The following is a 14606-nucleotide window of genomic DNA, read 5'->3' as shown; positions in this document are numbered from 1 at the left end:
TCAGAAATAGTTTGACCTCCATGCATATGAGAATCACACTGGGATATTAATGGAGAAATGTGGAACATTCTTAATCATTTGAGTTCATGGCGGGTAGCACATTCTCCCAAAAAGTGCTTGTTGGTGGCACGACAAGAGAAGATGGGCAGAATGGACCCTTGGTCTGATCCAGCATGGCGCTTCCTGCCACTGTAGCTGCTGTGTTTTCAGAGAGTCAAGTCTCTGTCTTAGGTAAAGGCCTTATTTACAGTTTACATTTTATTGCTAGGCTAAGAATCCCTATTATGCAATTCTAAGAGATGGTACTTTTCAGATAGTAAAAAAAGAAAAGTTTGGTTGCTGTTCCTTAGATTTACAGCACAGCCATCCAAGGCAGGTTGGGGGGCCCTTCCTAACTCCATCGCCAGGGGAATTGCTGAGTTGAGGCAGGGGGAGGGGACTGAGCACTACTAACAAACACAGAGGTGTGTGGCCCTAGTGACAGCTAGAAAGAGAAGCCCTCATATTGGTCCTAATTGCTCATTCTCCTTGAAAAATGGTGGGTTTTTGAAGACAATGTTTCCCCAAAGCATAATCCTGCTTCATGTTATAAAGATACGCATGGCCCATGACATTGGTCGCTGAGAGCACCAGTAATCAAATCCCGGAGCACCACTATTGCAGAAGGCAGGCAAATTAGGCCAACTTTTGTTTCAAGGTATGTGTGAGAGGATGGTCTTATCATTGGTAGCTTCAACATACAAGACAACTTTTTCAGAAGAATGTTTGTGCCCAGGCTCACCAGCTATTACCTGGCGTGGTTGATCTGTATTTAATTACGTACCCTCTGATACAAAAAGGTCTGTACATTCCTGTAATTTACTTAGGCAGGTACTGAGTGTTAAGTTCTCTGTGGTTCAGAGAAACAAAGAGAATTAACATTTGTCAAACACCTGTGACTGTGCTGTGATAAGTGCTTTACACATGTCATTTCCTTTAGGCTTCACAACAATAATGTACTACAGATATTATCCCCATTTTTGAGGTTCACAGAGCATAAGTAATTTGCCAAAGGCCACAAAGTTAGGTACACTCAGGTTTTGAGCCCAGTTCTTTCTGATCACAGAACCTGAGTTCTTTCTACCAGTGTGTCTTTAAGTGTAGTTCCCAGAAACTAGTATTTTGAAGCAAATAAGGAGTTTGTCAAAACGCAGGTTTCTTGGTCCCACCTGAAATCTCCTAAACCAGAGTTCCTTAGGGGAGATGGTGGTGGTGGTTTCCCCAAACTTTCATTTAAACCAAGCTCCTTGGATAAATTTAATGCACACTAAAGTTTTACCACTAAGAAGACTCCTTTAAGCTGAGGTTACTTTGCATAGATAGTATTAAATTTTAAATTAAAAGATTTTCTCACTTAAAATGCAAAATAGAAAAATACTCTGTCATCATCTTCTTTTTCTTACTGCTACACACATTTAGAGAATTGGCGCCATCCTAATTCTTTCTGCATGCTTGAGGCTTTAGATATTTCTCAAAAGCAAAACAGAAACAGTTACAGATCTCGATAACTTTAAAAAAATTCCCTAGCTGATAAAAATCTATAGTAGTATAAATAGAATTCTGCCTATCAATAAAGAAACGTGTGTCTTTAACATTATCATTAAATTTTACTATTCACATTTCAACATTCTAGGTTTACTTATAAGAATTTGCTTTCTTTTATCCAGTTCATTCAAAGTAGTTATATCTAGGATGACCTCTTCAGTCTATCTCTCTTGCAGGTATGTTTGTATGGATACCATTAAAGACATGTCAGCAGGCCAAATGCACTGAGTGAACACCTCAATCCTACCTAATTTCTGCTTTGGTAGTTGGGTGAAAATATCACTAGAAACTATACTTCACAATTTTCATCAAGAGAAATCCAAATGACTCAATTTGGCTTTTTAAATAATATACACCTATATTAGTGGCCATGTTTTCCCATCTGTGAGAACAGCTGCCATTTATTTATTAGAAAGGTCTAGAAGGCTTGGTGATAAGGATCATAAGAGAGAATTCTTTCAATCCTAAACGGCATAGTTCCTGCAACTAAAAGTGACCTGATGTGCATCCTGTGGGGGTGTGTGAGTGCCTCAGACAATAGGGTGGACTTCCTGAACAATGCAGATGAGAACAGAACAGCCACTTCCACCGAGTCCTCCAGCAGATGGACTAGGAGGCTCCCACCTCCCAGTCAGCTTGCTAGGGCTAGAGTTTGCCTTTCTGTACCCCTCACCTCATACAGAGCTGGCTTATTGGCTGCTCATCTCTGCCTATAAAACAAAAGTTCCTAGCTGCCCCCATCCTCCTATTGGTAGAATTGCCTCAGGGGAAGAACTACAATGCCAAGGAAGGCCCCACAACTCGGGGAGCAGTCATGTTGGCTTGTGTCCTGAAGAAAGAAACTGGGGAGGCTATGCTTTAGAATTAGAAGTTTGTGACAGGTAGGAACTTTGAGACCATCTGGCCTAACAACTTGATTTACGAGATAGGACTCAAAATCCCAGAGAAGTTCCCAAGGTTGAAACAGAGCCTTGAATCCAGTATCCAGATGCCCTATTGCAAACCAGGTGCTGCTTAAGGGGTCCATGAACTGACTTGAAGAGATGGATGACACTCCTAATAGAGTATGAAAAAATTATGCTTCTGTACTTTAGGTGGAGCACTTACAACTTATTATTTTCAAAAGGGTCTGTGATTTGAAGATGTCGAAGAACTAATTCTTTTAAGTAGCAGCCTGCAGAGAGGACAGAGAGGTGCACAAGCACTTCAGGGGCTATGCAAGACAATCTACTGGAATGTAGAAAGAGAATACTATAATTTATTTTGAATTACTTAGTTCAGTCTTTAAAATTTCTTGTCTATAGATGTTTTATAGTATATATAATATTTTAATATACAAGTACAAAATTAATACAAATATATAGAGGACATGTGACTTTTTTTTTTTTTTTACCATAGAAATAAACAATTAAAAAATTTGGAGACAATTGCTTTAAAGCAGGCATGGCACATAATTGGCCCACAAGATGAATCCAGACTGTAGACATGCTTTGTTTGAATTGTGTGTTATTTACAAAGGAAAGAGGAAAATTTTAAGAAGTCAGAAAATTATGCAGAAGAATCTGGATTTCCAGCTCTCTTGGAAGAAAAATCAGACAACTGACAAAAACGGGCCTGTTTACTTGGATGACAAGAGTTGGTCCTAGCTAGTAGGTGCCCCCTTAAGACAGTTTGCTATAGTCCCCACTACTCTCTATTGCTCCCTGGCACTGAGACTGGGTTTTAGTTGCATTTAGTATTGTTTCAACAGTGGTATGCTGGTAAATGTTTAATAAACAAGTCTCTGAAAAACAAAAAGGTTCTAATTTTGTAGCATTTTCTGGTTTCTATGTTTAAATTCTTCCACCGTAGCCAATTTCAGGCTGCCAATGTGACTTCACTGAATAAAGAATTGGGAAGAGAAATGCACAATTAGCTCTCATGAGTTAGTCAGAGCTGTCTCCAGCATACCATTGGCTTTCACAGTTATTTTTCTTAATGTGGACCATTTCACTAAATAGCTTTATACACCTAACCTTAGTGTTTGCCCTCTCTATTACAGAAAAAAGACTGTCAACGGCTGGATAGGAATGGAATTGAGATCTAGCTGACTCCAAACTTTGTTCTTTCCACTACCTCACAGCTGCCCACTGTTAATGTGCTGGGAGATACTCCCTGATTCAAGCTCTGATGATAAAGACACAGTTTGTATCTAAAAGACGAGATAGACCTCAATGTACTGGTTAGTATGTTTGATGATACTTACTTCAGGGTCAGCAACTTGACCAATATTCTGTTGCCCAGATGTTCCTTAGGACATTCTGGTACAGGACGTATTTCCACAGCATCCTCCTATTATTAATCACATGGTAAAGAAATTATTAGTGAGTTTCCATGAGGACTTCCAGTTGGAGTTAACCCAGGGAAGGGAAGACTGCCATCCACTGCTCAATTCAACTTACATTTGCTTTATTTCTAATAGCAGAATAACACTTTGACATTTACAAGAGAGTTTGATATCCAAGCCCCAAGCTTCAAAGTCAGCATTTACAGCAAACATTTTCTCCTTTTAGAAAGCCAAGCATTTAAGACAAAGGGACTGAGGAAGGAAGGAAATGTGAACATGGATATGACTTAGTAACATCCACCAGATGGCATTGCAAAATTTTATGCCCATTGTTGATTTTTTTTTTTTTTTTGGCTGCTCTAAGTCCACATTCAGAGTATTTCTCCTGCCAAGGATTTTGCTAGTAAATATGTGCATTTCAGACTTGAGATCTGAGTCAGAATAGTTCACTTAAGGCTATAAACCATCAATACTATAATACAGAGTACCTTTCTCAGTTTTCTTAAACAGTTGATAGAAGTTTGGGGTTGAATTTATAGATTCTGTAAAGACATGTCCAGTTAAAACTTGTTAAAGTTCTAAGTACAGAAAAGCTTAGTAAGGACAAATTAAGAGATACACTTGTCTATTTTTACCACATGGGGACTCAAAACTTAAAGAGAAATATCAAATCCTTATTGTAACTTTTAGCATTCAAATCTAAGCTATCACAGTATCTTAATTATATTCCTATATGCAAAGATAAACAGTGCAAGTCCCTGAAAACTTTAATTCCTGCTCTTGCAGTAGGGTACCCACATACTGGTCAGTGGTCTGCAGCTCACAAAACTCTAAAGAACAGAGCCATGTGTAATTGTATTTTCCTGGGCTATAAAGGATGAGAGCTTCCCAACAAATACACCAAAGCAACCATAACATTTTTACAAATGGCAGTAAATCACCTTTACTTGGTAATTCTGTACCCAATTTGGTGGGATAGTCGAAGTGGTAAACTCACCTCTACTCTAACTTCTATTCTCCTTCAAGGCCCAAGCTTGGGTTTATCTGCTGGTAATCTTGCTGGGTGGAGTTGCTGAGTTTGTTTCAGAGGAAGCGCTGTCCTGGTGCCTACACTGAGCTGAACTCCCTCAGAGCAAGCTGGAACTTTTAGGATGAGCAGAACAAATACATCCGAAAGGGAAGGTCTCCTTTTGTGGAAAATAACCTCAATGTAAAGACACTTATGGGTTTCTAAGACTATATTTGGTTTAGATTCAACCTTTGAAATCTTTTCAAAGAAGTTTTTCATTTGGGTAATTGTAAACATATACAAGTAGAGAGAATAATATAATGAACCACTTCTACCTATCACCTAGCTTCAATAATTTCAACAACTCATAGGCAACTTGGTTCTATACTCCCACTTACTATCTCCCCCCACTCAATATTGGATAATCTAGAAGCAAGGTGCCAGACATCATATAATTTTAGTACAACACTCTAAAATATAAAGACTTTTTAAAATATACAATTGTAATACCATATTTCTCCTAAAAAAAGTAACAAAAATTTCTATTGTCACTAAACATGAAGTCAGTTCCAAATTTCCCCAACTGTCTTAATACCTTTTACAGTTAATTTGTTAAACCAGGATCTAAACAAGGTCTACATATTGATATATTTCCTAAGCCTCTTCTAACCTATATAAATTTCTTGAGCCTTTACAGTTATCTGAAATAGAAATGAATTCCCAAAGAAGCAGAAGAGGAAATGTAAAGTTTTAGTGGATATCTGTCTTCATCTTTCTGGGAGCGTGTGTGTGTGTGTGTGTGTGGGAGCTGTGTGTGTGTGTGTGTGTGTATGTGAGAGAGAGAGAGAGAGAGAGAAGGGAAAGAAGGGAAGGGAAGGGAGAAAGAAAGAAAGAAAGAAAGAAAGAAAGAAAGAAAGAAAGAAAGAAAGAGAGAAAGAAAGAAAGAAAGAAAGGAAGAAAGAGAAAAAGATAACATGAGAGAGCTAGAGAGCTGACATTCTTCCATCAGTTGGCCCAATGAATCCTAAAGTCAGCTCTACATCTGCCTACCTGTAATTTCATCATGTGAGCCAACATATCACCCCCTCCTTTTTTTTTTTTTAAAAAAATTGCTTTTAGGTGAGTTCTGACACTTGTAACCAAAATACAAACTCTTTAATGATTTGGAGTATAGTGGCATCTTTCTTAGGGATCAACACATAGGACACCTTTTACAGACTCACAGTGAATGAGAGAAAGAACGCACTTCATCTAATTTGGTGGCTGAGTTCTACTTTTGCCTCTCCAATAAACTCTGTCATGATTTAGATGTAATAGTTCTATTACATCTAACTTTCTTTACCAGTAAATAATGATAATATAATTAGTTCTTTAGTTCTTTAGTTCTAACTTTCTTTACCAGTAAATAATGATAATATAATTTCATTTCATAATAAGTCAGATGACAATTTACCTTTCTTTCACAGGACTTTCTTTGAAGAAAGTGCAAACTACAAGTACAAATGCAATTTCTGTGTGTCCAACTTCAACATATTAAAAGGCTAGCATAGGAGCCCTCAAGCATTTTAGACAGAACAACTTACAAATATCTGGTACACTAATTACAAAGCATTTGTCTCCACTCAGTAAAGCAGGCCTCATTAGGACCTCGGCTAGATTATAACTTTCCATCTCAACTGAGTTTCTGCATTGTTCAAAGACCATAAAATAAAATTCCTTTAAAATAGTCTATGATTGATTATTATAATCAGTGCAGGCTGGATAACCTCCATTTAGTCCCAGGAGGGAGCTTTTGATGAGTTGATGTCTCAACACAAGTATTCTCCTCACCCTTTAATTATTTTCTCTCTTCTGGTGCCCACTTTGGGTCTCCTTATTACATATTGGCACCTCCATCATGGAACTGGGAGGAAGAGGGACACAAATGAAGGTCAAGTCAGTCAGACTTCGTATTTCTTGACACATCTGGTAAAAGTTTTAAAGTTGTACATGGAAACTGAGAAACTGAGATAAGAGGTGCTTGTTGATATCATCTCTGGATTTCAATTATGTGTATCAACATACCAGGCAGTCATATGCAGATAAATAGTGGGTTAGGATCTCCATCCTATAATTTAATTTACCTGTTGAGTCTTGAACAAGTTGTGTAAGCTCTCTGATTCTTACTTTGCAATCTGAAGAATGGAGATGATAACATTGTCCACGCTATTCATATTTATTTTTAATCTCCCTCATTCAGAAAAGAATTTGAGGCCACTGACAAGATTGCGAACAAAATAAATAGACGAGAAAGCCAAAGTGGTTGGAAAATAAGGATAAGAAAAAAAGAAAGCTGAAGATAATTCAAGACACTAATAAGTAAGCCACCAGATTTGGTAGAAGTAAACAGAAATTTGACTGTAAAGAATTTATAAGAGTCGATTAAAAGATGCACACTATCTCTAATACACACATTTTCTCAGTTATGGAAACATGAACTCCTCTTTGTCTGAAGGCTTGAGGGATCCCTTTGGATCCTCACTGAGGCAGGTGCTGGTTGATGAGTAGGTCAAACGTCTTCAATAATATTTGAAAAGTGAACACAATATCGTCTCTCAAGACTGCTGTTTCCCTTATTGTCTTTTTGCTGACCAGTGGTGAGCTCATCAAAGGGCAAGTCAGCAGACACAATTCTTGGGGGTGGGGGCTTCAGGGGTGTGAGAATCAGGCTCCCCAAAGGTCTTGCTTGATTCAAAGGTCAAATTTGAAATATTTAGAGGTACGGATGGGTGGCATATCCTTTATGCAAAATTTTCCCAAATCTTATTTCTTGCAATGGAATTTTTAATAAAACTTGGACAGCAGAGATATCATGGTAATCTGTACTGGCAAGACCCAGAAGTGTAGGTATTCTGACATACAGAAGGGAAGATTGAGAGCCTCAGTATAAGGAGCTGAAACACTCTTGAATAATGGTCATCCTTTATCCCACCCGAAGTGGCCCGGTGGAGTGACCACAGACAAAGCCTAAATAATCAAATTGTTCTGGGTCAGGTCCAATACATAAAGAAGCAGATAATCAAGATCCTGACGTTCTATGCAGTGGGAGCATGGCTGTGATATTTCAGACTGGAATGTTTTCAAAGCAGGTGTCTCAGATTATTCACAGAGACCATTAAAAAAAATCTTAACAAAGCGCTAAAGAACATCAAGGTTTAAGTAATATATGTCTTGATGGAGTAACTGTAAAATCACTGAATAGTTTGACTGGTTGAGTGGGATTACTGCATGTAGACCCCTGAAATCTTTTGAAGATTTTATGAGATAATATCAGTGAAAGTATTTTATAAAGTACTATGGAAATCCTAGTTATTACTGGAATTTCATTTGTATAATTGATCAGTAATTGACTGTGCTATCACACAGGCTTGCCATAGTGAAAAAAGCCCCAGAAATCACACAATTAAGCATTCTGACGTTGCTGCACAGTAATAATGAACAATAATATTTTCCTGGAGACTCTCTACGTCGTCACTGAAATTCTCCAGCACGGAGCTGGTCACACTCACCTCATCCACTGATGGGTAAAGGGCAAAGAGCTCGGCCTGCCGGTTGGTCCTTCGCGCCTCCTCGTTCTGCTTCTCGAAGTCCTCGGCACTCACATGTTGTAGGAGGTTCTCTAGCCGCTGGTCAGGCTGGAGGCTGCGGAGGTCGAAGTCACAGGCAGTGAGGGGGCCTTTCCCAGACACATCGCACAGCCCATTTAAGTGGCGGGGGCCTGCCTGTGAGAAAAGACACATCTTTGTGAGAAAGATCATGGGTCTAAAATGAGAACTAAGCAATCTGGGATGTCTTAAGACTGCTCCAATGTGTGATTATAGAATCAGGCCCTAGGGAATTTCTGAGCAAACTGGGGGTTTGAAAAGAATCACATCTTAGCTTTCGGGACTGAACATCCTAAAATAAATGTCTCCTTCTCACCTGGAAACAGGTAGTTACTTGTTGGATGAAGATAAACTCATCCTCGAAGAAAGGTTTGGAAACAGCACCATGTTGCTAATAGTTTTTGTTGTATTCTTTCTGGAGAATGGGAGCCAAGTCTCTGATGAGTCACACTCATGTGTCATGTTCAAGCAAAACAGAGCTGGAATAAGGTGTAACAGAAAGGAGTCTGGATGGGGGAACAGAGGGACCTTGTCCTGATCACAACTCCAGAACTTGGGGTTTGAAAATGGAAAATAAGATGATCTGTGAGGAGCCTTCCATATTAAACTTTATATAAACTCCAAAGCTGAGTCTTATTTTTCCAGAGACAGAGATATGCGTGTGGGAACACTTTTCTACAGGACTTTAGTAATGATTACAAGAATAAGCACCAGAAAAAAAAAAAAAAAAAGGAAAAGCATTTGCTATTTAAGCAGTATCCACTTTTAGATGCAGTATGTTTGAAAAAAAGTGTCTTAAATCAGCAACAAAGTGAACGCTTTATTTTATTAGAAATGTTTTAGAAGTTAGGAGCTACATACCTAACCAAAGACTTGGAAAAGAATATATAATCATAATCAACGATATTTTATAAGAAAAAAGATGGATCTATTATAAATATCTATAAAGTTAATGATAAAATGTTATCTTAAAGTTCTACTAAATGGACATACTATACTATACAATTTCTGTGTAAGATATACTTTTTGTAACATCTATATACCTCATAAAAATGTTACTCTGCTAGATCATAAATTTTACCTAAACTGAATGTGATAGGAATAATAAATATTAATACTTTAATTATTAACACTTATGTTTGTCTTAGAATTTATAAAAACCTTTGGAAAATAAATTGGATTTTCCAATTTCTTTAAAAGAATATCAAGATATATATGTATATCTCCAGAATTTACCCTAAGAGTATAACTGGACAAGGGAGCAAAGATGTGAAGATAAGAGCATCTCTGTTGTTCACAATAACAAAATAATAGAAACAACCTAAATGCTCCCCATAAGAGGACGCATTAAAAGATTTTGGAACTTTCACACAATGGAATGTTATACAGTCATTAAAAAAGAAAAAAAGAACATGTATTCATTGGAAAAGATGATCACAGTATATTGTATGAAAAAGAAGTTACACAACATTATGTATATAATCTAATTTTGATGAAATATGTATACCATAGAGTCACTTCATATATGTATTTAATTTATGTAAATTCAGACATTTGGCTTCACCATTCCACTTGATAAGGTACATAAGAATGAGAATGAAAGATATTGCTGGCAATTTCATGGTCTGTGTATCTCTCCATGATGAGTATTAGTCTAATACATAAAAATATATAGTTTTTCTATCACTTGGGTCTGAAATCCAGCCAATGACTTCATTGAGTGCTCTGTTAGTATGCTGGAGGAACAAGTGTGCTTTATGGGTGTGCTGGTCATTCGCCTATTGTCTCTCAGCTCCAAATTCATCCTTTTATGCTCTGTTCTGTGATGCTAGGTCTGCGCTCAGTAAATCACATTTCTGCTTTGCCTGCTGCTCCCTTTAAGTTATGCCAATGGGGGCACAACAGGGAGACCAGATGGCTGAAGCTGGGAGAAGAGACTGGCCCCTTCTTCTTTGCTTGCAGTTCCTATCACCTTGGTAGTGGCAGTTGTTCTAGCCTTGAGCTTCTTTTGGCACTTTCAGAACCTTCATAAACTTACCTCCTTGGAGGTATCAGAATCCACTGGGCAATTCCCCTCCTAGGAGGTCTGAATCCACACATACCCCCTCTCTGAGGTCCTTCCTCTTGGATCCTGAGATACTAACAGGACCAGCTAGGCCCCGTTCCCTTCTCAGAGATTTGAGTCCTAGTTTTAAGGCCCCTCTTCTGAGCTTCATGGTCTGATAATTCCACTCTTCCCCCTAGACCCGTGGTTCTCAAATGTGGTCCCAGGACCAGCAGTATATGCATCTCCTGGGAAATGGCTAATCAGAAATGCAGATTCTCAAGTTCTACTCCACGCCGTGTGAATCAGAAACTCTGGGGTGGGGCCCAGAAATCTGTTTGAACAAGCCCTTCAGGAGATTCCGAGGAAGCTAAAGTTTGAGAACCACTGCCATAGACCCCAGCTTCTGTCTGACAGATAAAAGGAACAGTTTACTTGGTCATCATTTATGGTACAAACTGAATTTAGTCAAAATTACCAATGAAAAATCCCTTAAAGCTCCCATAGAATACAGCATACAGATATTCTAGGTCTCAGTAAGCCTATCATATTCGGCATTAGCATTAATGGTCGATCCCTCTATAGAGCTCAGATTAAGCAACTAGCATGGCTACAGAGACTGTGCTGTTTGAAAAATAGGTATTATTAAAAAAAAATCCTTTACTTATATTCAGCATGGTGAGAGCACCTGAAAGCTAAAAACTATACTGGTTTAGAAGAAGTTCTATGCAAACCTGAACAAATTTCTTCCTCTATGATTTATTTTCCTCAATTATAAAATGGGCAGGACGGACTGGAGCACTGGCTTTAATTTTTTCTTAAATTGTGGTAAAATATACATAACATAAAATTTATCACCTTTTTAGTGTACAACTCAGTAGTGTTAGGTGTATTCACACTGTTGAGCAACCAATCTCTAGAACTCTTCATCTTGCAAAACTAAAGAGCTATACCCATTAAATAATAACTCCCTATTCTCCCCTCTCTCATCCCCTGAAAACCACAGTTCCACTTTCTCTGTGAATTCAACTGCTCTAGGTACCTCATATAAGTGGAATCATACAGTATTAGTTCTTTGTGATTGGCTGATTTCACTTAGCATAATGACTTGAAGGTTCATCCATGTTGTAGCATGTGTCAGAATGTCCCTCCTTTTTAAGACTAAACAGTATTTTGTTGTATGTGTATGCCACGTTTGTTTACCCATTTATCTGTCCATGGATATGTGGTTGTTTCCACCTTTTGGCTATTGTGAATAATGCTGCTATAAACACAGATGTATAAAGCTGACTTTTAGACTGTATCTGCTCTATAATAACCATAAATGTAATAAAAACAACAACAATAATAGTAGCCAACATTTATTGGGCACTAAGCGAGAGAAGAGACATTGTCCTAAATGCTTTACACATGTTAATTCATTTACTACTCAAACAATCTCATGAGTTAGTTATTATTATCATTCTTGTTTTCCGGGGGAGGAACCGGAAGCCCAGAGAGTTCAGTTATCCTGCCTCAGGTTATGGAGTTAGCATGTGGTGGAATCACAGAGAACCCAGGCAGGTTCCTCAGCGTGGAGCTTTTAATCACTCTGAAGCCTTCTTTAGGGGCACCTCTGAGTCTCTGCAGTAATGTTACAGGGGTGGGCCCCCACCCCTGCAATTAGAGCCCCTCCACTTTTACCTATTTTAATTACTAAGTTTCTGGGTTTTTATTTGAACACTGATGTGTGTAGCTACAAGTTTGAAAAAATATCACTGACTCAGATGGTAGAGTCTCTCCTACTCTAATATTCTATGAGTCTAAGCCTTTTTATTAGTTAGAAAAAACTGACAGCACGCCATAGGCAGAACAGCCAGTAACCTGGCAACCAAGTTTATTGATAGGAAATACCTGAGCGCTGGATTCACTGCACTCCAAGGTTTCTGACTCAAACGTCTGTTTCTGAAGCGTCTTGTGAAAATCTTTTCGGGATCCAGTCTTTTTAAAGCCACAAATCTCCGAACTTCCTTGGTGTCTTTAATTGTTGTTATTATGAGAGAGACAGAGAGGGGTGGGGGAGAGGGGTGGGGGAGAGAGGCGGGGGAGAGAAGAAGAAAGGGGAAGGAGGGAGGGAGGGAGGAAGAAAGGCAAAATCATTAGATTAAAAATAAAAGTAATGGCTTATGCATAGACTTGGTGCTGAAAGATCTTGCAAAGAGAGGCTCAACTGTAATTCCTCACATCTAATTATGCACCAGGCCCAATACAAGGCTCTCTTGTAATGAGATACAAACTTGCCTCCTGGCTGGCTCATTATTAAAGGCAGGAATGGCCTGGGAAAATGCCACTTCAGAGGTGTGGTCATTTCCGCTATGGGGCATTTGGCTCCAAGTTGAAGCTAAACTATGACTCTAGTGTAAGAGGCTGGAATAAATCTAGCAATGTGCAGAAGCAGCTAGCAAATAAAGCTCGTTTGAAGATAAAAATAGAGGAAAACATTTAATCACACAGCAATGTTCTTAAAGAGTAAAAAAGGCAGGACATGGTTAAGAAAAAATAGAAATAAATGATTTATATACTGAATATCTTTGCTAGCATTCTCAATCTCCACTCCATGCACTCCATTAAAACTGTGTTTAAAAAATGTGGAGGGAAAGGGTTTAAAATATATTGCCTAGGACTATTATTATTAAATTAGAACATAATTTCATAATAAGAAAAGCCACAGGTATAAGTTAGCAAATAGTAACTACAGAAACCAATGTGTGCATTCCCCATTTTTGTGACCTTCCCGGAAAACCTGCTGCAAAGTCAGCAGCACAAACATGCACTCTTTTTGTTTGATTTCCTCCACTGTTAGAAAAACCACCAAGCAAGTTGGTAGAGGAACATGAAATGAGTTAGGATTTATTAGGCAGATTAAATGGCAGAGAGATAAAGCTGGAGATGTAGAAGAGCCACTAGCATGATCCAAATACAGAGTTTATAACTCTGTGGGAGGGCCTAAGTGTTGGGTTATATACAGTGGCACACGCAGAACAAGTATCTCATAAATTTTAGATGATCGAATTAATTAAAGAAAAATCTCAGACGTCCTGTATTATCTGCGGGGAGAATGGAGAATAAGACTCTCTCCTTGGATTTTATTATGCTCTGAAGATGGGCAATTTGTTTTGAGTAAAAGGAGACAAGAAATAGCTTAGAAGAGAGACATGATGGGCTTGGTGACTAGTTCAAGTCAAGATTTACTATAAATGGCCATCTTCAACTTCTCCTGGCCACTCGCGTTGCCCTGACCCAATCTGTATTGACAGGTCTGGGTGAACAAAGGGCCAAAATGGGGAAGTGGAAAATTAAGGAAATGAAAAAGGTGTACTCTGAATAAAAAAATACGACTAAACATTTAGAAAGGCTTTCAAGAGAAATATCCAGCATAATTTTTGGTTTGAGATTTCCAAACATTAGCAAAATAAGAAAAAATTTAAATGTAAATTACGTTGTTTATAAACATCGATTAAGAAAAGGTATTTTGGAGAGCCCTTTCAAACATCTCCTCTAAGTTCGCTCTAAATTGGCTCTAAGTTTGCAGATGGTAGTGGTAAAAAAGAGTAAATACATATATGACCAAACTTTATTTTATATTATAATGTTTATTTTCTATTGTATAACAGATCTTTGAGAAAGGGCCTTCCTCTCTGGTGGGATTTAACAAATCTGCTAGCTTATTAAAAATTATTCTCACCAATATAAATTTAGATAGCAACATGTATGTATGTGCTAGACGGCTAGGCTTTTCTAGTGCATAAAATGACTTTTATTGCACTCTCTCTAAGGATTCAAAGAAACAGCATCATGTGATCTAATGTCCTGGGAAAAAAACCCACACAACTCAAAGTAGTGGCAAATACAGGCGAGTATTAAGTTGCATCCTAAGATTTCACTACCCTAAATGACAACATGCTGAATCAGTGATTATTCTTCTTGAAAAACCCAATTTTGAGGGGAAAAATTCCCTAA

General features: G+C 38.1%; 1 protein-coding gene across 1 annotated transcript in view; it reads right to left on the bottom strand.

Annotated features, from left to right (window-relative positions):
* Window positions 1-14606, bottom strand: part of DOCK8 (dedicator of cytokinesis 8) — a 162898-nt gene that overhangs the window by 121431 nt on the left and 26861 nt on the right. The window contains exons 4-6 of the mRNA XM_023522678.1: window positions 12501-12624; window positions 8468-8680; window positions 3830-3915 (exon numbers count right to left, since the gene is read on the bottom strand). Coding sequence (XP_023378446.1) covers window positions 3830-3915; window positions 8468-8680; window positions 12501-12624 — 423 coding nt within the window. The remainder of the gene's footprint in view (window positions 1-3829; window positions 3916-8467; window positions 8681-12500; window positions 12625-14606) is intronic.

This window comes from Pteropus vampyrus, unplaced genomic scaffold, assembly GCF_000151845.1.
Source record: "Pteropus vampyrus isolate Shadow unplaced genomic scaffold, Pvam_2.0 Scaffold354, whole genome shotgun sequence".
In the NCBI taxonomy this organism is placed as follows: domain Eukaryota; kingdom Metazoa; phylum Chordata; class Mammalia; order Chiroptera; family Pteropodidae; genus Pteropus; species Pteropus vampyrus.
Note: the sequence above shows the minus strand (reverse complement) of the source record. Positions and strands in the feature narration are given on the sequence as shown.